Raw genomic sequence first — 22717 nt, forward strand, 5'->3', positions numbered from 1 at the left:
GGATGAAGCTGTAACACAATCAAGCAGTAACTTAATCAGTTAGAGTGAATAGATTAAGTACTCTAATCACAATCAATTGTATTGTAGCCCACCTGAAGGAAGGGCAGCTGGAAGTGGGGAGCGCGGGGAGCCCGAATCTGTCTGGGCCTCCAGCTCCCTCCAGTGTGGGAAGGGTGGCCTCAGCCACCCAAGCAAACAGGTAGGACCAGAGGCTGTTTCCATGGTAATTTGGATTCCAAGGCTTAGTCACCACCCATCAGCCTCCAAGGAGGCGGGCACCTGTCAGCACAGTGGCAGACCTTACCAGGTTCGAGGCCAAAGGAGTGCATTTTCGGAATTTACAGTAATAGCCGAAGAACAGTCCGTAAAATTAATAAGGTAATTGGATACTCTTAGCTCAACAACCCTTTATGGAACGGCTGCTGGCCTCAAGCCACTGGCCTCGAGCTGGGGAGCTGGTGTTAAGGACCTCGCTGCCCGCAAGGAACATTCATCGTAAGAAGGAAGAAAGACTATTAAACACCTAATTATTCGATAAATTATTTTGGTTATAATTGTGACTATCTAGGAAGGAAAAAAAAAAACCCTACAGAATTTACTAGAACGGAAAAGAGTTCCAGAGGCCCCAGAACTCAGGGGAGGGGTAGAGAGAGCTGCGGGAGCATCCCTCTGGTCGAGGTAGGCCCGTTTTCTAAAGGGGAAAGCGATGAAAAGCCCAGAATAAATCCAAGCCCGGGAGTCAAATTCGACTAACCCTGTGACTCAATCGGGTGACAGTAAGTAGCTCAGAAATGATCTGCGACAGATCAATCACCCAGGCAGGGACCAGGGCGACGGGTGCTCATGTTCCCTTGAGCGCAGCACCCGGAGCCCTACCTGGGAGCCCACGTTCCCAGAGAGCAGCTCTGCTCTGGGAAGGAGCTACCTGGACGTTGGGAGAGGTTGGGAGAGCTGGGAAGATGTTACACCCCTGGCGCTGACCGCGGATCCAAGTGATCTATCTTGGCTCCGAGACAAGATGAGACCGCTGGCAGGGTGTTAGGGTGTTAGGGTGGCCGCAGACGGCGAAGCACCGCACTAAGGGTGACGTTTGGGGGTGCGAGGTCCCAAGGCCCGAAGAGCAGTGATCGATCGCAAGGAGAGGCTGAAATGAGGTCCCCTGGCATTTCCTATCGGAGGCGGGGAAGGGTTAGTGGTTTCAGAGCGACCACGCACAGGCTGTGAGGGGACCTCAAGGGGACCCCACAGAGGCTGCGGCACCGGGAGGTGTGCGGAGCGGGCGCCCGACTGAAACGTGGGTGCTGACACGCTGCCCTGTGTGTGTAAGACAGAGGGAGGTGCGGGCCTGTGTTAGCTCCCCAGTCCCGGGGTGGGTGGGGGGGCAGATGAAGCAGCAGGCGGGCCAACCAAACACTGTACCTTCTTGCAAAAATGCAGGTAAAATATTCTGGAAAGAAGCTCCCTGATTGTAAAGAAAACCAACTTACAGACCGTGGCCAAGAGCATAGGGCAGCAGGGGCTGATTCTTTGTTGTATTCCCTAAGGTTTTATTGAGCGATCACTTGTTTAAGGTGTTAACACTAAATGTCAGGGAAGGTGGGTTTTTTTTTTTTTTTTTTAACCAAATCTTGCTTTTGGGAGGTTTATGGTTTAATATATGCAAGAAAAAAGAGAAAACTCTGCAGAAAAATATTTTTAAAAGTGAGAAGGTGGGAGAGTGGGAGGGGCGAGGAAGGGAGGGAGGAAGGAAGAGAGGGAAGAAGGAAGGAAGGAAGGAAGGAAGGAAGGAAGGAAGGAAGGGAGGAAGGAAGGAAGGGAGGAAGGAAGGGAGGGAAGAAGGAAGGAAGGGAGAGAAGAAGCAAGGGAAGAAGAAAGGAAGGGAAAGAGGAAGGAAGGAAGGATGGATGGAAGGGAGGAAGGAAGGAAGGGAGGGAGGGAGGATGGATGGAAGGGAGGAAGGAAGGGAGGGAAGAAGGAAGGAAGGAAGGAAGGAAGGAAGGAAGGAAGGAAGGGAGGGAGGGAGGGAGGGAGGGAGGGAGGGAGGGCGGGCAGAAGGGAACTTCTTAGGCCCTGTGCACCAACAGAACAGTTCAATTCTTTTCCCCGGGTCTCTAGCTTCTGTGATCTAATAACTTCCATGAGAATGTTCCTTTTCTTCTTCATTCCCGTCACCTGTGAAATGTCCAGTTGTCATTCCAGGAGATTCCACACCGAGACGAGTGCTATTTGTTTCGTTTTCATCTAAAAGTCTCCCGGGCGTTTGAATCAAGGAGCCTTGGCGGGGTTACCAGGCATGAAAGTAGGAGTACCTGATGTAAGTGAAGCGCCCGCCCACCGAGGAGGGAAGGCAGAAGGAAGAGCATGTCTAGGGCGATGGGGGGACAGCGGAGGGCAGGGCCCGGGGGCTTGAACAAGACACGAGAAGCAAAAACAAACAGGGCCGGGCCATCGGCAAAGAGGCCGGTGGGCTCACGTTACTTAATTATGCACACACTTGACTTGGAACCCATCCAGAGCCACAGCGTTGGAGACTTGGAAGGGGGTTTCAGGGTCCTTCCGACACAACCTCCTTGTTTTATGTCCCAAGACTCTGAGGTCCAAGAGAAGCTCCATCTCTTGGCAGGGTCGCACATTATTCAGCAGCAATTATTATTTTCACGTGGTGCAGGACCAGCTGCAGGAGCCAGGTCGCCGGACCATCCATCGCTCCTTCCTCAACCTCTCATTCCCGTTCCATTTCCAAACAAGTTATTATTACAGCACATTAAAAAAAAAAAAAGAAGCATTACATGTTGATTTTATTTTATTTTTTAAAAGATTTTATTTATTAATCTATTCTCTCTACGCAGAGACAGAGAGGCAGAGGCAGAGGCAGAGGGAGAAGCAGGCTCCCTGTAGGGAGCCCGATGCGGGACTCGATCCTGGGACCCCCGGGATTACGGCCTGAGCCGAAGGCAGACGCTCAACCGCTGAGCCACCCGGGTGCCCCTTACATATTGAGTTTACTATAGTAGATTAAAATGTTTTTTAAAACCTACGTGAATATTCCATTCCAGAACAGTGGTTCATAGACTGGAACTCGCACAAGACTTACCTGAGGGCTTCTCCCAGCAAACTCTCTGACCTTCATGCTGGGAAGTCTTCCAAGCCTTAGGGTGATGCTATGTGGTTGGCCCACATTTTTATTAGTTTTCCTAGCAGGGCTCCTGGAAATGGCCGGTATTGATAGCGGACCCACTCTGGGAAATTTGGGTGAGAGTGACCAACAATTTGCAATGAACGAATGACATGAAAATAGTGACCACAACCCAAGGTGGCTGACTTGGGCTCTAGGTATCTTCCATAGGTCAAGTACAATAAATAGCCCCCTCCATGCCTAACACCTTGTATAGACTCTTCTGTTTGTAGCAGGCAAACACCTATCCCTCCAGTGTTTCCTCCTACGGGAAGCCTTCCTGGCATCCCTCAGGTTGCCATGGGAGCTCATTTTCCTCATTTCTCCTTATCCTCTCTGTCTCTCCACGACAGCTCTTGTCACACTGGACTCAATGCCACTGTTGCTTTGAATGCTTCCTTCCCCTCAAGACTTTAAACAATTTGGTCTAGCACAGCAATAGCCCCCTAAATATTTGTTAAAATATTACAGAAATGAGGATACCCAGAGCAAACAAATATAAAATACATATAATGGAGGGAATTCTCTACGAGTGAAATTCATGGTTTTAAATTCTGTGTTTTGCCCTCTAGCTATCTATGGGTCATCTGTCTTATCCTTAGTAGCCTTATAAATTATATGAAAACTAACTTCTGTCAAGAAACAACGAGACAACATACAGAACCTCAATGCAAATATTCAGAAAGTGGCACCCAAAAGTGTAGCACCATCAATGACTCCTTTATTGCCAAACCATTTCCTTTAGAGGTTTAATTCCTAGGATTTTACAACGGGAAGGAGCCCTGATGGCACCTGAGGCCCTTTCTAGCACATCTGCCCTTGGTGGAGGTCGGTCACTGGCTTTATTTGATGACATCTGGACAGGACCTAAACATCTCACTCTGTACCCAGTTCAGTTTTAAGAAGTCTAATGTTGGGGATATCGTCCTTTCTATTAAACCCATATCCCCACATCTCTGAGTTCTGTTTTTCTGGACTGGTATGAAAAAACATAATTCTTTCTTTGTCATATCGATCCCTCAGATTTCTAAAGATAGTTATCATGTTCTGGCTTCAGCATGTTTTCTTTAGTAAAAAAAAAGAAGACAAGAAAGAATACTCATTTTTTAAGAAAGATATACTTATTCAGTTATATTTATTAATTCAAATGCAACTATTTATGATATATATTTATGAGATACATAATAGTCATATATATATATTTGAATATCCTCTCATTCAGAAGGGATATATGTGAATATGCAAATCGAAGTTGAACTAACAATACAAAAAAATACTCATTAATGAGAATTTTACTAATGGATTTCCCTATTACCTTTATTTCATAAGTGCTTTTTGGTCACTGGAAATATTCTTTGCTTCCATGTTTTGCACTTATGGAACTTTACTCATGTGAACATAAGGAGTCCTATCAAAAGAAAATTTAAAATGGCCATATGCCATCAAACGTTAGCATCCCGTCGCTAATTTTGTTTCATGGTGTCACTCCCACCCAGTTCAGGACAGAGCTGATAAACCTCCCTTCCCCTTGAAGTCTCCATGTCTGATAAAAAATGGAATACTTGAGTTTATGCAGCTGTTCATGAGCTAATTATCTGCAATCATTTCTGATTACTTAATAGGCCATGGTAGGATGTGTGTTTGCTGCTATGTTGAGTTTAGACATTAGGCTTTAATGCGCTGATATGGTTAATTGTTGTGCTCACTGCTGCCTGCTAATAGACCATTCCTGAAAATGAGACCATATCTCAATGGAATTTGCTTGTTTATTTTAAATAAGTAATAACTACAAACTCAGATCCTAGATCCAGTGTTTACCATGTCAAGAATGCACTTTTTAATGCTGTATCATTTCTAATGAATTTAAATTATTCAAGTTTGGAGAACACACGTTATTAAACTAATGAGTCAATAACCGACTCAAATAACTGAGATTTCACATTCTTCTGGCTCGGTTCCGCTCCCTAAATTGTTTTCTGCCACTGGTAGCAAAATAGATTCTTTCGAAATGCGGCCCAACACGCTGAATGTAGTAACACAGTAATGAGAAAGATATATGCGTATTAAAAGCAGACAAGTATTTATTAACGTGTGAAGCAAGGGGCCGATGCTGGAGGCCGGAGCGACGCGGAGGCTTTAACACACAAGGTGGACGAGGAGCTGTTGCGACGACACAGCTAATTTGCTCTGCAGTTCTGCATTTTATGATCGTGTTTAGTCCAAAAAGCTACTTTTAAAAATTTAGAAGGCTGTTCTTTGGTTGACTCTCCATCTATTTGCATCTCTGACTGCCAACACGGATGCAACATGTCCATACTGATGTTTTTGGCGGCTCTTCCTCTTTCCCTTGCTGTTTCACAAGCCCTATTTTTTTTTTCTTTCTATCATCACGTTTGCATTTCTTCGACTCCTTCAAATGTCCTGTCTTCTTCCTCTCTTGCTGCTCTTCCCGGAGAGGAGCCCACAGGATCCAAATAATAAGTAGAAAGTGTTCCAACCCCCAAACTCTGGGCTTTCCTTCTGCAACTTCCAAGAACAGGATCTTTCCATCCTGTCTGCTCCGTGCCTTGCTTAGCACTCGGCTGACCCCTTTCAAAGTAGATTTCAATGAACGGGACCCGGTGGGCTGTTTGGGTCCATGGCTCTGGGTGACACAGTACAATCCTATGGCCTGCTTTCCACAAACACTATGTGCGTAGTGCTTCCATGACCTTAAAGTCATGTCCTTTTTTTTTTTTTTTTCTATTTACTTCAGAGAGAGAGAGAGAGCATGAGCAGGGGGAGGGGCAGAGGAGAAGCAGTCTCCTTGCTGATCAAGGGGGACAGGACGCAGGGCTCCACCCAGAACCTGAGATCATGACCTGAGCAGAAGGCAGACACTTAACAGAGACCCACGGAGGCACCCTTAAAGCTGAGTCTCTTCTGCCGTCAAAGAAACAGGCCTAAAATTGTATTGACAGTGATTTACATTCCTTATTGGGTTTATAGGATTTCCATCTAGAATGTAATACATGCCTGGATTTCTCTGAAACCTTGGATTTCCTTCGTGAATTAACATTCTTCTTGAGCTATCACGGGAAGCATAAAACTCACCCCAGCATCTCCTTCCTAACATTTGCCCTTTTTTGAAGCTCTGGGCTCCCTGTTCCCCAGACACAGCATGTACTTCCTCTGGCCCTCACACAAGTGAAATGCAAATCCCTCTGTAAGACCACTGGCACTGCTCTTTCCTCTCTGAAACTTCCCAGAATAGTTGTGGTTGTAGTAGTATGCAGAGTACCTACTGTAGACCATAAAGATAATGAAACCAACTTGAGTTTTTTTAACCAAGTGCTGGGCTAACAAGACCTTTAGATGCTTACAGCACGTTACCCTCAAAACGGTGCTGCGGGGTGGTCTTGTGGTTTCCATGATTTCACTGACGAGTTAACTGGGACTTAGCACTCAGTGGCCAAAGCTTAATAAAATATCATGTTCAGGGTCACATGGTCAAGGTCAAGGGAAAGGAAAGGGCAGGTCTTTGAACTAGCGGTCTTAAGAACTCCATCTTATTCCAGAATATAGTAATTTGACACTATACCTACAGTTGCCCATGATGCCTGAAGAATAGCTTCCTCTTCATTTGTTCAAAAGCGTGCATCGGTCATCTAGCACAGGTCCCAGCGTGCACCGGCCAGCTCTCTGCCCACCAGCTCCTGCAGGGGAGGCAGGGACTTACTTATTTTTACATCCTTGGAACAAAGAAGTGGCCCATCTTAGAAAATCCATGTGTAGCACTGAAGTGGAAGTAAGGCTTCCTTTAGAGATTTTTCATCTTGTACATACTTTTCCTTCACAGACACTTTTCACGCCAAACAGGACTATTTGCTATTCCCCACACATTCCCTGTTCTGTTGCTTAGATATCTTTGCATATGCTGAGCCGACTGCCGGAAATGCCCTTCTGCGTGTGCGCATCTTCACCGAGGTGGAACTCCCATTGCTGTCTCTCTGCCGAAACTCTTCTAGCTCACGCGTCAGACGTGTGCGAGCTCTCCCTCACTGCACTTTCTGCCCCTTGGTTCTAGGGCTATTATCCCTCATAATTTTTCTCTCTCACAGACTGGCAAGCTCTTCTTTAAACCTAACATCCTACTGATTTTTTTTTTCACATAGTAGGTGCTGGATAGAGACTAGATGGATTCAAAGGGAAGAAGTCATTTAAACCAGTTGGTGGGGTTTCCTATAAAATGACAAGGTTCGAACTCATGGGCATTGGGAGTTGTGGTCACATTTTTTCATCTCTATGTTATTAAATACAGTGTTGCAGGAAGGCAGCATTATTTTTTATCTTTTTTCTTTCCTTTTCTAGGAATACATACCCTTTGATCTGATTAGTATGGGCCTGTCCATTTGCAAACAGATATCTACAGAATGCCACAGAGAGGGTGAGAGAGAGAGAAATTTTCATTTAAATTACTAGAAAGATTTAACAGCTTTTAGACACTGAGGAATTTCTTTCTCTTTCATAATAAACGAGCAGCACTCTGTTCAATGACATTTAAGTGCATTCATATTTGAGTAGTGGTAACAAGGTTAAATATAATCAGGAGACTGACATTATATTAAACTTTTATCTATTAAATTCAACAGATACTTACCGAGTTTCTACTGTGTGCAAGGCCCAAAGCTTGGTATGATTCTGTGAAAAACAAAGAAGGGCTATGTGACATCCCTCAAAGAGGGGAACATTAGGAAATGCAGATAGGACAAGTAACATAACATGAGACACTCTGTGGAAAGCTCCAGAAGAGGCAGCAAGTCCTGCAAAGACAGACAAAGAGACAGAGGTTATCCATCTTTTGGGAAACTCATCCGAACATTTATTCTTTCATTTCACACATCAACTTGCTAATCACGGGGCCTTGGAGCATGCAATGACAGGTGCCTTTAGAAAGTACGTGAAAATAATGGATTAAAAAATTAATGCAAATTAACTAAAAGCAATAGAAGGCAACAGAAATTTCAAACAAATTTATAGACATTTTAACATTGCCCATTTCATGGGATAAATTTTTCGGGGAAAAAATTAACATAATGATTATTTTCATATTCATACAGATTTAAGACCTACGGTTCTGAGAACAGCACTTTCCTTTAATACACAGAAAGGAGAACAGCTTATTTCAGAGCAGGGGCTTTAGTGCTATGCAAACCTCATTCAAACCACAGCCTGCGTGATGCAGACAGACACCTCTCTGACTTCACCTACACGAAGGTCTCCTAAACTGGAAAATTAGAAGTAACAATAATGATAATAAAGCCTATTTCATGGGTGGTCAAGAGGATTAAACGAAATGCTCCAGGGAAATGACAGAAGCTGTCACAAAAGAAGGGCCCAAGAAACAGTGGCTCCTAAAACCATCTTCCTCACTTTACCTCCTACCCTCATTTTCAGTGCCCCCCCCAACCCCCAGCCTTGGAAGCCTTCGTGTTCACACGATTTTGGTCTGAAATACCAAGAAACAGGCAAATAAACCCCACAGAGACGAAGAGCAGGAGACAACGAATCACATCCCGAAGGTCAGCACAGTGATAACCAGCAGGCTCCCAAAGGCCGGGACACCCTGTCCTGGTCCTGCTGCTGGGGACATGCATGTTGTTGCCATGGGGCAAGGCATGGCACCTGCTTCCTTCCACCTGGAACCATCAGGCTTCACCCGTGCGCCCCCCCCCCCCCCCCCCCGCAGAGGGTGGCTTTGAAGCCCCAGGCAGCCCAGGGAGTCTCCTCTCTGCCTGGGACGGCACCAGGAGCACTAAGCAGAAGCCACGGCAAGAGCAGGGGGGATGCAGACCAGAACCACATGGCAAGGGCTCCGTGACCTACATTATCCCTGGGACCCAAGCCCCTACACACCAGAAACTACACATTCGATCTGAGTGGAACAACAATGTGCTAAAAGAAAAGACTTAAATAGTCTCTAGAGTTTCCTAACACAATAACCAAATATCCAGGATATAATAAAAGATCACCTGTCATGCCCCAAACCAGGGAAGCCACGATCGAAAGAAGAAAAGACACTGTGCTGGTGTCAATAACGAGGCGAATCAGATGTTTGGATTATCCAACCAGGATTTTCCAAATGCTTCCAGAATCAATGATAAGTTCTCTTGACAGCAATTTAAAAAACTGGAAAATCTCAACAAACAGAAGTTATACAAAAGAACCAGGTGGAAATTACAGGACTGAATAGCTCCACGACTGAAATAATCCAGTTCGCTGGGTGGTCTCGCCTGTGAAGACAGCAGGGGACAGAGTCTGGGACTGTAGTAATCAAAGTAAGCCATATGTGTCCTGGGTTCTCAGAGGGAGAGGGGTCCGGGGGTGGGGCTGAGAAAATACTGGAATAAATAGTGGTTGGAAAGTAGTAGGTATTACATCTACATACCTGACATCTGGCAACCGAGATAAGATGGATCCATTTCTCATAAAATGTAGACAAGCTGCAATCTTAGAGCCCCTTCCACCTCCCATCCCTGCACTGTAGCATCGGAGCTACACACGTTACGCACCTCACAAGTCAATGTTGCGCTATCTTGCTTTCGACAGCCCCATGTATTGCAAAGAAACCAGGGGAAATAGAACATATCTCATAATGCTTTGGATATTTGCCTTTACGGGTTTTCTGTATTGCTTCTTCCCCGTGTGCTTTCCTGCCTGGCATCGCGGGCCGTTGGCAGCCTTCAACGGGCAGAGTCCTAATAGCTGCTTTAAAATCCGTGTTGGCTAATTCCCATTTCTCGGTCATCTTGGAGTTGGTCTCCGTTGTTGGTCTTTTCTCTGAAATCGGGTCACGTTATTCTGGTTCCTCTTATGTTGCATAATTTGGGTGGAACCCTGAATATCACATGGAGGAGGGTCTGGGTTTGGTGTTTTCCTTTAGAGCGTGTTGATGGTTTTGTCTCTACCAGCAATTAGTTTGGTTGGATTCAAACTGCGAATCCTCTCAGGCAGTGGGTCAGATCTTGGTTGGGTTCTTCTGTCTTTTGCTGCTCTGTGTTCAGGGGTCAGGCGAGGGCCAGGAAAGAGTTTAAGCACTGGACCCCGGGGTTCCCCCTCTTAGGTCTCCTCTTTCCCCTCCCCATCCCCAGTGGCTGTGGTTGCTCAGGCTGACCGAGGCCTCTTTGGGCTCCTTTTCTGTCAGACTCTGGCCAGCCTGCTTGGTTCTCACGTTGTTCTGCCCTCAGGGTGAGACTATAAACTGTAAAACATGGGAGGTTACCTCAGCTGGTCTGTCCTCCCAAACCTCTCACCTCTCCAGAATCTGCCTGCTGTGGTTGGCTCTCCAGTGTCGTCTTTGAGTGTGTGCAGAACCCAGTCATCCGGTTGCCCAGAGTCTAGAGCGGGGTTCACTTAGAGCTTGACCCACAATGGACACAGAAGCCTCCTTGAGGTCTGGAAGGGAAATACAGTCAAAACGCAGAATGAGGGTCGAACCAATGCCATGTTTCAAACATCCACTCTTTCCAAGCAAGATCCTGTTTTATCTATCCATCCCGTTCTTTGATGCTTCTCAATAGAATTTTCTTCATACAGATCCTGCATATTTCCTATCTGGTAAGTATCTAAAAGTATCATACTGAAATTGATTGCATTTCATTTGCCTATATTTCCTTGGCATTAATTTGCTCTCTGATGGAGGCCTCACTTGAGATGGGCCTTCCCCTCCTTGTGGCACCAGGAGTCTGCAGTCTCGTTCTGCACGTGCACCCTGTGTAAATTCACACCAGGTCAGCCAAGCTCACCAGTGGTCCAGCCCAGTTCCGGGCCTGCCTTGTAGTCATTGTCCTGTTGAGCTCTTGGGGTTGGGGTTACAGATCTTGGGTTGGTTCCAATTTGGTCTCTTCAAGGTAGAGTTCAAATGCAGATAGATGATCACATATGCTCTGGCCTTGCTGAGAATGTCATATGCGGATAACTCTGAGACCTCTGCATGAACAACTCAGAATGGGGGTGGGGGGGGTCAAGCCATCTTCTCTGCTGTCCTTTTCTAAATATCTTTTTAATAGACTGAACCACCTCTGAGTGGAATTTACCACAAACGTGTAGAAATGACGTAAGAGTGAGGTTTTCCTTTCCTTTGGGTGAATGATTATATAGTTACCCCTGCTAAATTTTGGAGGAGGGTACCAAAAAAAGGACTTTAAAATGATAAATTTTTTTAAAATACCACATTATCAAGCATTTTAAATGGACTTGTTTTTAAAAATTAATTTTAAATATTAAAATCAAGATCAGAAAAATTGAAATCAACTTCCCTTTTAAAGACATACAGACGACCTCTGCTCCTAAATGTTACTTTCATATTCTGGATCCCCATAGGTTTCTCTGAAAATGCAGTTGAATTCTTGAAGTGTTTGGCTTATCTCTAGCATGTAATGGGAACTGGATGTTGAATAGAATTAAAAAAAAAAAAAGCAAATGTCCTTTCCCATGAAGGAGATCTCATTTCCTTAAATTTCACTTAAGAAAATAAGTACTTTAATCATATGCTATGAAGAGGAGTGATACCTGAGAAGGTTACTCATTGTAGATAGAAGACTTGGCTATTTCACTGGACTATGCAGTCCTCCCCTTAAAAATTTTTTTTTTAATTTTTATTTATTTATGATAGTCACAGAGAGAGAGAGAGAGAGGCAGAGACACAGGCAGAGGGAGAAGCAGGCTCCATGCACCGGGAGCCCGACGTGGGATTCGATCCCGGGTCTCCGGGATCGCGCCCTGGGCCAAAGGCAGGCGCCAAACCGCTGCGCCACCCAGGGATCCCCCTCCCCTTAAAAAAATAAAAAATAAAATAAAAATAAATCATTGCTTCCCCAAAGAAGTTACGAGAGACCAATAGCGCACTAAAAATACTTTATTGTCATTACTAAATGCATTATACACGATAAACAGAATACACTGTACATCTGATGAAACACATAGAGCCTTCATCAAGGCAAAAAAATAGCCATAGAATGGAAAGATGGCACGCATTAAGAAAAAATGAACGGCTCTCAAATATTGCAATAACTATAAAATGTGCCACAGATAGTCTACAATCTTTCCATTGAACAAAACGGGGACAAAACATTATATACAGTGTGAAGAAATTAAATGTCAGATATCCCACTGAAGGAGAAAATATTAGCATCCTGGAATAATTTTTATTCCTGGTCCGTTTTCTGCCCACTGGAAAAAATTGCACTGCTTTGCCTTCTCAAGAGGACAGACAAAAAAATTCTTTCCGTTATTAGGTCCAATCTTCAACACCGTTCTCATGACGGAGCGTTTGCCATGGTCGCAGAGTGGGAAGGACAGATCTGCCCACTATAGGGTGAAAACAGAAGGATTGCAGAGTTTAGGTGCAGGTTAGGAATAGGCACAGGCCGAGCCTGGGGGCATGTGGTCAGCACACCCCATGTTCCCTGCTACTGCTAATCTGACGTTGTAAAATCGACACAAGCCATCAGTTCTTGCCCTTAGAAAAGCCTAGATCCTATAAGACGCATCTCTCCTACAAATGGGCTTGAGTCAAACAGAAAACTGCCATAATTCCGAGTTTCTCTTGGTCTCAAGGCATGCTTATTCTTTCCTCTTTATGGCAAGTATCTGGAAATGATCAGAATCTTGCTGTAAAGCAATCACCAATATTTCTGCTATCAATCTGTTTTAGTGAAAATGATGAAGATCAAAGATCTGCTATGATTTTAATACTAAACTTCCTTCATCTCTTAGGAAAGAATCCGATGCAGAATTGCATGGATGAATTTAAGCAGATTCCACTGTATTATTCTTATAAATTTTGGCCTCCAGGAGCTTTTAGAGCAGGCTGTGATATTATTAATTTGCCACCTAATCCTTTCTTCATTACACCCCCAAAAGCTCCTCGAGGAGGAAATGCATCAGTTCAGCAGGATGGAGTCACATGTTCGCAGGGGGTAAGACCCAAAGTCATCATCCCGTTCTCCCTGGAAACTTTCTTAGGAAGACAGCCCCCTGAAGACAGAGATTTTCTGTCTCAGCAAGCTCAACCCCCAAAATTTTGCTCCAGCACTAAAACAGATCAGTATTTTCTTTCTTTTTTTTTCTCAGTTATGTACCAGATGCAACAGTTAGACAAAAATGTATCTTTAAACATCAGAATTACATAATTGCATAATGAGAGGCTCACACCCTGAGAAACACAGATGGTGAGCCAGAGGAGGAAGGACTCTAGATTCTAGTGTCCCGTCCCATCTTCACTTCCAGGGACACGCTCACAGATCTGCGAGGAGGGCAGAGCCGTCCTATACTTACACTGTCAGCGTGCAAGCTTGTGCAATCGGATTCACAGAGTTTACCGTAAACCCAAGGTCTGCAAACTATTTCTCCTGTGTCCTTCTATCCAGTGCATAAACCAAACTTTTGTAGCAGAAGTTAGGAAGAGTGTTTGTATCATGGTTTAGTTGCCACCTGGGTAAATCACTCCCTATCTTTCTATCTTTATAAACCAAGGGTGACAAACCTGCACTTGTGGTTATGCATGTGACACACTAGAATCATCTAACAGCTATTATTTGATTAGTTTTTCTTTTTTGGACAAAGCTCTTTGAATTTTAAGTCCTTCAACGCTCAGGCTTTGGACTGAAGTGTCAAATGGCTATTTGAAATTTCAAGATGAAAAAGAGGGACACCTGGGTGGCTCAGTGGTTGAGCATCTGCCTTCAGCTCAGGTTGTGATCCTAGGGTCCTGGGGTTGTGTCCTGCATCGGGCTCCCCACAGGGAGCCTGCTTCTCCCTCTGCTTACGTCTCTGCCTCTCTCTCTCTCTCTCTCTCTCTGTGTATTCTCATGAATAAATAAAGTATTTAAAATAAAATAAAACAATAAATAAAGGTGAAAAGGAAAATAAAATTTAAAGGTGAAACTGGAAAAAAAGACCACTATTTATTCCTTTTTTTTTCCTCTAGAGAAGCAGGGAGGAGGGGCAGAGGGAGAAAGAGAATCTTAAGCCCCAACTTGAGGACTGAGCTCAGGACCCTGAGCCAAAATCAAGAGTCAGACCCTTAACCCCCTGAGCCACCCAAGTGGCCCCCAACTATTTATTACATTTTAATAACGGTAGTCTTCAATTGCACAAGAGTAAGCTGGAAAAATCGCATGCATACCTGGAAAAACCCACACTGTGCTTCTCTAGGTAGAGAACAAGCATAAAACCGCCTGCCCTTGTTGTCGCCATCCTTCCGCACAATTCGGAGAGCGCAGAGGCGGTTGTGTTTACTGCAGCGAGGACTGTCAGCATTTAACACACAAGCTCCATCTGTCATATTAATTCCAGGTTCACTGTAATGACAGGTTACAAAGTTACTACGGGGTAACCATGCTAAAGGGATCATTCCTAGCCGCCCCCACCCCCCACCAGAATTCCGCTTGTATGAAGACATGGTACTGAACAGTGGACCATGGTCAGCTGTACCTCATTGCACACTCTGCGACATCTTTTTAATTTGTGGTTTTCCCAGGCAATCCCAATTTACTTCCAAAGTTACCTGTGCATCCAGAGCACACAATTAAAATTTCTAAAGAACAAAAATGGCTGTAATGTCCATGTCCATCCACTTACTGACTTCTCATTGGTGACATGTGGTTCCTCCCTTATTCAGTATTACGCGGTGGCATCTTTTATCTCCACTAAAATATTCTCAAGTCCAACTGCTCTCTGCCCCCTGAAGTAACTAGAATGACAGTCTTCTCTAATTATTTTCTCATCGCTGGCAAACTCTCATCGATGGCTCTGACAAGGCCAAAGAGATCACCCTTTCTATCGTCCGTTTTAAAGGCAATTTTCTATTTGATCAAGGCTACATCTAATGGTTGCAATCATATTTCAGCAAGGCACAGGCTGCCTGGCAAAGTGTGGAAGTGTGTATTTGGGAAAGCTACTGGGGAAGCTTTCTTCTCCCCCACAATTAGGATCAAGAGTATCTGCAAGTTATTCTTCCAAACAGTGGTCAAAGGTCAGAAACCGAGCTTCTATGGTAGCTGGAGAAGCAGAATTTTCTCTTGGTAGAGGAGCTTCATGATTATTTAAAATTTTTTTCATATTTTGCATATTTTTAATAATGCCTTTATAAGAATTAGTCTTTTTAATAAACCAGTTGAAGAGAAAAAGAGCTCGCATTAATTAAAACCAAAAGCCCTTCCCCTTAATATCCCTATTTTAAAACTTTTTCACGATAAAAAGATTCATCCTTTCTCACTTTTTTTTTTTTTTTTGGTTAGAATATCATTATTAAAAAATTTCTAGGATGGAATAAAATATTGTTCTTAAATAATCTTGAAAAATACTTAAAAATCATAAATATTTCCCCTTTCTCTTGCTCCCTCCACGACATTCTTCATATACCTGTTCCTACAATGATGCCTCAAGGTATCTTATCTAATTGAAATGTTCAGAGTTTGAGGTATTTTTTCTTTCTAGGTGTATTCAGGTATAATTGACATATGAGGTCTTGTTTGTGCTGAAATTGCTTTAAAATCACTTATAAAACAGACGCTCAAATACATTGCTTTACATTAACTCGAATATTCTGAGGGTAGTTTCTGAAGCTGTTGATGCAGTAGACATTGCCAAGGAAATCCTTACAGTTAAATATTTTGCCAGCAACTCTTCTGTGGCTACCTTTTTCAGAGGGGGGGACGGTAGCTGGTATTTTAGAATCAGGCGATACCATCCAGAAATAGCAAAGCAGAAAGCACAGGCTTGTCTTTCTCACATCCCCTCCTTTTCACCAATGCTCTACCGAGACAGGCCATACTAAAACCTTCAAGAGAAGCTAAATATGTAGACGGTATAGAAAAGGCAAGACATGTCAAAAACAAAAAAACAAAACGGTTAAGAGAAAGAAAAAAAGGTCTAAAGAATATTAACAGAAAGGAGTGAAATGATGCTTTCTTACAGAAAAAAATGCATGCCTGCAAACACAGTTTTTTATATTATTTTGAAGGTGGCTGCCTTCGATAACAATTAGCTGAAGGTTTTCTAACCCATTTGCTTCAACCTAGAAATCCCCAGGGCTCTGAATACCCAAGAGAGGTTTAAATTCCCTTACTAGTAAAGCTTTCCTGGAGAGCAGTGCTGGGCAGGTAGGATTAAGGTGTGTGTGGGGGAAACCACAGTGTCCCCCTTGGGTTCCTCGTTTCTTTCATTCCATTTCTTACGTGGTATAAGGTAAAGACAAAAATGTCCACCTCCCTGGTGGTCCGCTGACCAAAAGCATGGCATTACCTGGTTGAGCCTTGGAAACACAAGGATTACCCACCCTGCCTCAGATCCTCTGCAGCATTAGAACCTGGATGTTAACAAGATTCCCGGGTGATTCATATGCACATTAACTTGTGAGGCACTAAGTTAATGTAACCAGGATATTGATGCCACCTGTGATCACATCAACTCTAAATATGCATGGCTAATCTTAATTTTATGATAGAAAACATTATCCAGGATAATTAAATGTTCTGATTAATTGGGGACATCTTGGTTCCTCTTTGTTTCCATCATTATTTAAAAACTTTCTAAAACGTAGCAGAGCATTTTCTTAGGTAAACTTAGCACGCAAAATAGTTTGACTTGGATAACTAGGACCATCACTTTGAATATTAACAGTGGATTATAAATGGCCTGTTAATAAATACAATAGGTCAGGGGTTGACAAATCTATTCAGATGGCACATATTTTTAGCTCATGGGTCTTCACAGTCTCTGCTGCAAGAACTCAGCTCTGCCGTTGTAACATGAAAAGCAGCCATAGAACATACATAAGCCAATGGGATTGGAACGTGTTCCAAAAAAAACTTTATTTATAAAAACAGGTGGTGGCCTGGGACTGGGTGGCTCAGTGGTTGAGCACCTGCCCCTGGCTCAGGGCGTGATCCCATGGTCTCAGGATCGAGTCCCACATCAGGCTCCCCTCAAGGAGCCTACTTCTCCCTCTGCCTGTGACTCTGCCTCTCTCTTTCTTTCATGAATAAATATATAAAATCTTTAAAAACAAACAAACAAACAGGTGGTGGGCTGGATTTGGCCCTGCCAATGATAAAGTAAAAGAGAAGTGAGCAATGCTTGATGCCTAATAGGTTCTAAAGAAATACTCATTAACTAATAAATAAAGATCATTGAACAGAGATCAGATAAAAACTATTATCAGGAAAGGGGACATGACCATGCACAAGTCTGTAACTTTTATATGGACGGTTTCCAATGATCAATTTATCATGGTTTAACTTATTTTACAGATAGGGTGATTCATTACATTAAAAACACTGCCTAAAATTTTTTGAACGAATCCGTCTCACTGAATGTAGATTTCGGAGCTCAGTGGTATTTCAAGAAATGAAACAGAGGTTCAGTGACCTCCTAGATGGTCCCCAGTAGTTCTAGAGTCTTTAGGGGCTGAAGACCCCACAGGTGACAGGAAGGCCCATAACGAGGGGGTCGGTGCTTCCCGGGTGTTGGAGGGAGAGTCGGCCAACCCCGACGCAGCAGACGTGAGACAACGTCATGCCTCTGTCAGTTTTATTTCCTCATCTGCTCAGCTCTGGAGAAGCCTTAAGGTAAAACCCATGTATATTCCTTGAATACATACCACTGTGTTTTGCTCTGTATTTACAGTAATTGGATCAAAGACCTAAAACTGTTTCTAGCAGTCATTCTGAACTGCTTAAGAACCGGTTCAATGATCTCATTTATAATCCAGTAGCTGGATAAAATTCAAGTGTATCCAAAGACCAATCTGAAAATAGGCCTCATCACCACAGCACGTATCATGTGGTGATGAGATCAGTAATTAAGAGAATAAAAGGCGAATTAATTACCATATAATTATTAAGGGAAAAGAAATAAACTGGCTATAAATCCTCTGAGTGGACCACCTGCTTTACTCGTATTATGTTGTGAGCTTCTGCTCGGCATCTTGTCCGCAAGATGAACACTGTAGCTGCCAGACAAGGAGAAAAATGAAATAAATGACAGTAATTTGCAATTTATTCCTTGTAAAGTAGCTGGGTGCAGAAGGGCTGCTGGGTGAATGTATTTCATCACTTGACATTTATTCTGCTAGTTGATCTTGATTGATTTTAGAGTCTCAGTCCTGGGGTTCTTATATTCAACACATACCCAGGCTGCAGTGTTTCTAAGTAATGCTGTGCGCCGTGATTAATCATATGACCCTATTACTAATGGCTTATGAAGAAATCATTTAAATTTAAGGTTACATTAATGTTTTTTTAAATCCCTAATTCATTAGTTAAATTGTCTGAGATTTTCCTACAAAGCACTTGAGGAAATAAAAATATGCCAAGATACTTCATCTAGGTCCAACGAATGCCACAACACTTTTAAAATGCTCATGTCTACTTCTTTCCACCGACGCTATGGAACAGAAAAGACTTCAACAGTGAGTTTTCTAACAGAGCCTCCCAGCTCAGACGCTCCCGACCCTAGCTCCTCGTGACCTTGGATTGGGGTTCATTAGATGTTAGTTAGGATTAAAGTGTAGAGGTAGTGTCCCTATCTGGTCAGGTAAACGCTTGGACCTCCAAGGCTTAATTCAAATGTCTAGCATTTCTGAGTATTATGGACAAAAGCTAAAGCAGTTATCATAAATGATTGGGAACAAGATTTTTTTGAGAAATCAGCCAAGTAGATAAATCATCAAGACTAAGTGCCAGCAAACTTAGAGTTGGGGTAGGAGACTCAAGACAAAGGCATCTATTGACCACACACTGACTCAGAATTACGAAACAAGCTCTAAAGGTTCCTAGAGGCTGGGCTGGGATGGTGCCCCAGCTGGTCGCCCATCTTGTTGCCTGAGGGAAGAATCTTCCCCTCAACAAAGACACAGCCCATCTGGGGAGAAGATAGTAAATAATGCAACCCGCTGCCCCGTACCCCACGATCACTGTATATCCCACTCACACCAACTCTTTTCTGCCTGTCTCCCACTGGTGAGGAAAGACCCACGAGAAGAAGACCCTCCACCTCCACTTCCTGTAGAAATGTAGAAGGCACCTGCTTTCCGAAGGAAAAGAAACAAAAAAAGCCAGGAAAAGAAAACTGTGGAATGATGTCTCTGTCTGAAGGAAGCCTAATATCAGGTTGTGAGGGTCAGGACGCCCAGAGAGAGGGTCTAAGCAAGGCAGCATGGACAGGTAGTTTCAGGCGCTGCCAGGAGTCCTAAGAGAAGGGGTGATGCTGTTTATTAACACTGCTGTATCTGTGGTGACAGCAACTGGGGGGAAGAGGGGCTTCTCCTAGATGTGAAGCTCATAGTCTCGAAACAGGAAACACATCTGGTCTGCTAGTATTTACTCATCAAAAGGACAACGTTTCAAGTTCAGATACAAAAGCAGCACACGTGTTCTCTGGGCCTTGTGGGCTGAAACCAACACCAGCCTCACCCCCAACAGGGCTACTGAGATAAAGCCACATTCTTGAGCAGCGTTGTCACTAAAGGTATCTCTGATCCCTCCCTTGAGAAGAGAAGACACTTGCTAAACTGCCATGAGTTAAGTCTCCCTTTTAGAAGAATGATCTTTCTTTGGAAGGAAATATTAAAAAAAAAAAAAAAAATGCTAACAGTGGTGATTGATATCAGGTGGGATTATGGGGGATTTAAACATTTTTCTTTACACTTTCCAATATTTTCCGAATATTCCGTATTGAACTGTAGACAGGTGCAGTCAGAATAAAATCACTTTTTACAAACAGCGGTGGAAGGTTCTGTTTTCATTCTCTTCCCCTTTCGAACATTCTAAGCTAGAGGAAGTGAGGGAAATAAGCTATCATAATCACCTTTGCAGGTCTGGTTTACCTTTCAAAATCTATGTCATTTCTTTAGCAGCGGATGACTTCCTGTCTTCTTAAAACTGAAAGCACATACTTTTCAGGATCAAGGTTAGAAGTTATCATACCTGTTAGAAAACCCAGGGTGAGCACTTTTGAGGTCTAGTGATGAGGGGTGGGTTGTTTTCAATTTTTTAGATGCTGGACTAAATAATTTAGACTGAGCGCAGACCGCAGGCGATACATTTACTTTGTCAGATGGTTGAGGGGTACGGTTTGTTCTCTCCTTGGAAGGGTGAAGTGGATCATCACTAGAACAAACGTTAGTCTGAGGAGGGTTTTGAAATTCTCCATCCAGTATCTGGTTTTGGCTTGTTTTTCTTTCCAGACCACTGGATTTATTGCTGAAATCGACCATGACGAGGGTTGTAGTTCCAAAGGCTGTTTTCCTGTTGATCTTCACTTCTGTACTTGGTTTTCCAAAGCTATTACAAGGATATTTCACTAAGTTGGTAAAGCCAATAGAATTGTCTTCATTCTTGATGGCTAAGTCTGGGAGGAGAGAGACGTAATTGAGCAGTGTTCCAATAATATATTGGCTATCTGAAATACACATTTGTAATATGTATTTGTAATATATTGACTACCTGAAACATCTTATTATTTTTTATTTTTTAAAGAATTTATTCATGAGAGACTCAGAGAGAGAGGCAGAGAGAGGCAGAGGGAGAAGCAGGCTCCATGCAGGGAGCCCGATGTGTGACTCGATCTCAAGACCCCGGGATCATGACCTGAGCCAAAGGTGGAGGCTCAACCACTGAGCCACCCAGGCGTCCTGAAACATCTTTTGATATAATTAAAACTTACTCACCCATGATAGTGAATACCTAGAAGGAATAATACACAGTTTGGACAATTTAGGGTTAGCCAACTTCTTGCTAGGAAACGAAGTATTACATAAAGAGCAAAATTTCAACAACTCAGAGAGGCTCCGAGGTGGGTTTAACAAAGATTTGTATTTGCTTCCTCCTGGGGGGTTTAACCATTTAAAGGTCATTCAGCTATCAGTTTTGTTACTATGAGGCAGCATATTAAAGCATGGCTTTAAACATTAAAGCATATTAAGACGTGCTATGCCATGAAGCTTTAGATCAGCGGTTAGAGACCCAACTCTAGATTATCAGGAATGTTTCTGTGAATGACACAGTAAAGAGAAAGGCTTAGTAAAATTAAGCAAAGTTGAATTACAAAGACTTAAGATCAATTAAAAACGTTTCAATAGGAGACCCTGGGTGGCTCCATCAGCTATGCATCTGCCTTCAGCTCAGGTCATGATCTCTGAGTCCTGGGATGGAGCCCGCGTCAGGCCCCCTGCCCAGCCCGCTTCTCCCTCTCCCTCTGTCAGCCACTTCCCCTGCTTGTGCTCGCTCGCTGTCAAATAAATAAATAGAATCTTCCAAAAAAAAAAAAAAAAAAGTTTTAACAAAGCATCCCAGGAGTTTGGAATCCGTACTGTAATATGTTCTAAATTGTAGTCTTTTGTACTTAGAAAAACAGCAAGAAAATAGTTAATGAGATGCAAAAAGGCATTTCAGTTGAAATGAAGGTGGAGACCTAAGACTGTGGTTTTTCTGAGGGCTTTCTGCCGAAAGATCCCGAAACAGGAGGCGCCATCCCTTCCAGCAAAGCTGTGAGTGGAGCCAGGCCCGCCTTTCTGGCCCAGAGAACAAAACCCAGTGTGACAGCTAGCACAATGTGGGGTCCGCAAGTCAAGAATGAACTTTCTCATCTCTAATTGAAGGAAGAAAGAACACTTTGGGAACACAATAGAAGCTGCGTCAATGAGCTGGTTCTTAATCACGGGCTCTCTCGGAGGTTTTACTTTCTCTGAACACATGAAATTGGGAGCTGTAAAGAGTTATTTTGAAGGATTTCAATGAAATCAGTACAATTGTCTGGGTAAAGATTTTAATAACAAGGGGTAGGAAGGATAAAGAAGAGAAAAAATTCAGCATTTTTCTATTCCACCTGCAACGATATTCTTATAGAAATTCTCCCTTTCAGTTTACGAAGCACTTGGACTGAATAACAAACTTAAAAGTTGCTGAAATCTGCATAAAACAAAAGCTTTATTGAATAATTCATTAGAAATAGAAGAGAACAGATGTGATCATCTCGGTTTTTTGAGATACAAAGGCACATACTCTTTTAGCACAAGCATGTCTTCCTTCCCTATTGAAAAAAAAAAGGGCTCAACAGAATATTAGCGTGGTTTACATGCAAAGGCTGGCAATTCCTTTAAACCTTTCAGAAAGAGAGCATTTTACTTACTTATGAAATATCAAGATGGAACAAGATATATACCTTTGTATAATTAGCCCTCTTTGAAGCGGAATGCACTCAGAATCAGAATTTCAGGCTTACCGGTAGGCCTGGAAGTCAGGCAAGCATCACACGTCTTCGAAGACGGCCTATTGAGCAGCGTACAGACCACGCACGCCCACTGCTCTTCAGACTTCCCAGCCACATGGTCCCCCCTGCTAGACGGCCACCTGATTGTAGTGTCTCTCCTGGGCAACCTGCTACAAAAGAGCGTTCAAAGTTCCTCATTAACACAGTTGACTGTCGTCTTGTTCTTACGCGTTCTGCGTATTTTAGAAATTCTTATAACCATTAACACCCAAATGTGTACCAGACCTA

At 43.3% G+C, this 22717-nt stretch overlaps 1 protein-coding gene across 22 annotated transcripts in view; it reads right to left on the minus strand.

Moving 5' to 3' along the window:
• Positions 1-5901: 5901 nt before the first annotated feature.
• The window catches only part of NEIL3 (nei like DNA glycosylase 3), an 84489-nt gene continuing 67673 nt past the window's right edge, over positions 5902-22717 (minus strand). For 17 of the 22 annotated variants that reach the window (XM_038560492.1, XM_038560478.1, XM_038560487.1 and 14 more), the window contains 4 exons: positions 22442-22599; positions 20146-20569; positions 14343-14517; positions 12054-12523 (listed from right to left, as the gene is read on the minus strand). In XM_038560492.1, coding sequence (XP_038416420.1) covers positions 12341-12523; positions 14343-14517; positions 20146-20569; positions 22442-22599 — 940 coding nt within the window. In that variant the 3' untranslated portion in view covers positions 12054-12340. Of the gene's footprint in view, positions 6871-7814; positions 7856-9726; positions 10610-12053; positions 12524-14342; positions 14518-18048; positions 18171-20145; positions 20570-22441; positions 22600-22717 lie in introns of those variants that run through there. The other 5 variants (XR_005371672.1, XR_005371673.1, XR_005371671.1 and 2 more) reach the window with 5 other exon arrangements.

This window comes from Canis lupus, chromosome 16 (genome assembly GCF_011100685.1).
Source record: "Canis lupus familiaris isolate Mischka breed German Shepherd chromosome 16, alternate assembly UU_Cfam_GSD_1.0, whole genome shotgun sequence".
Lineage (NCBI taxonomy): Eukaryota > Metazoa > Chordata > Mammalia > Carnivora > Canidae > Canis > Canis lupus.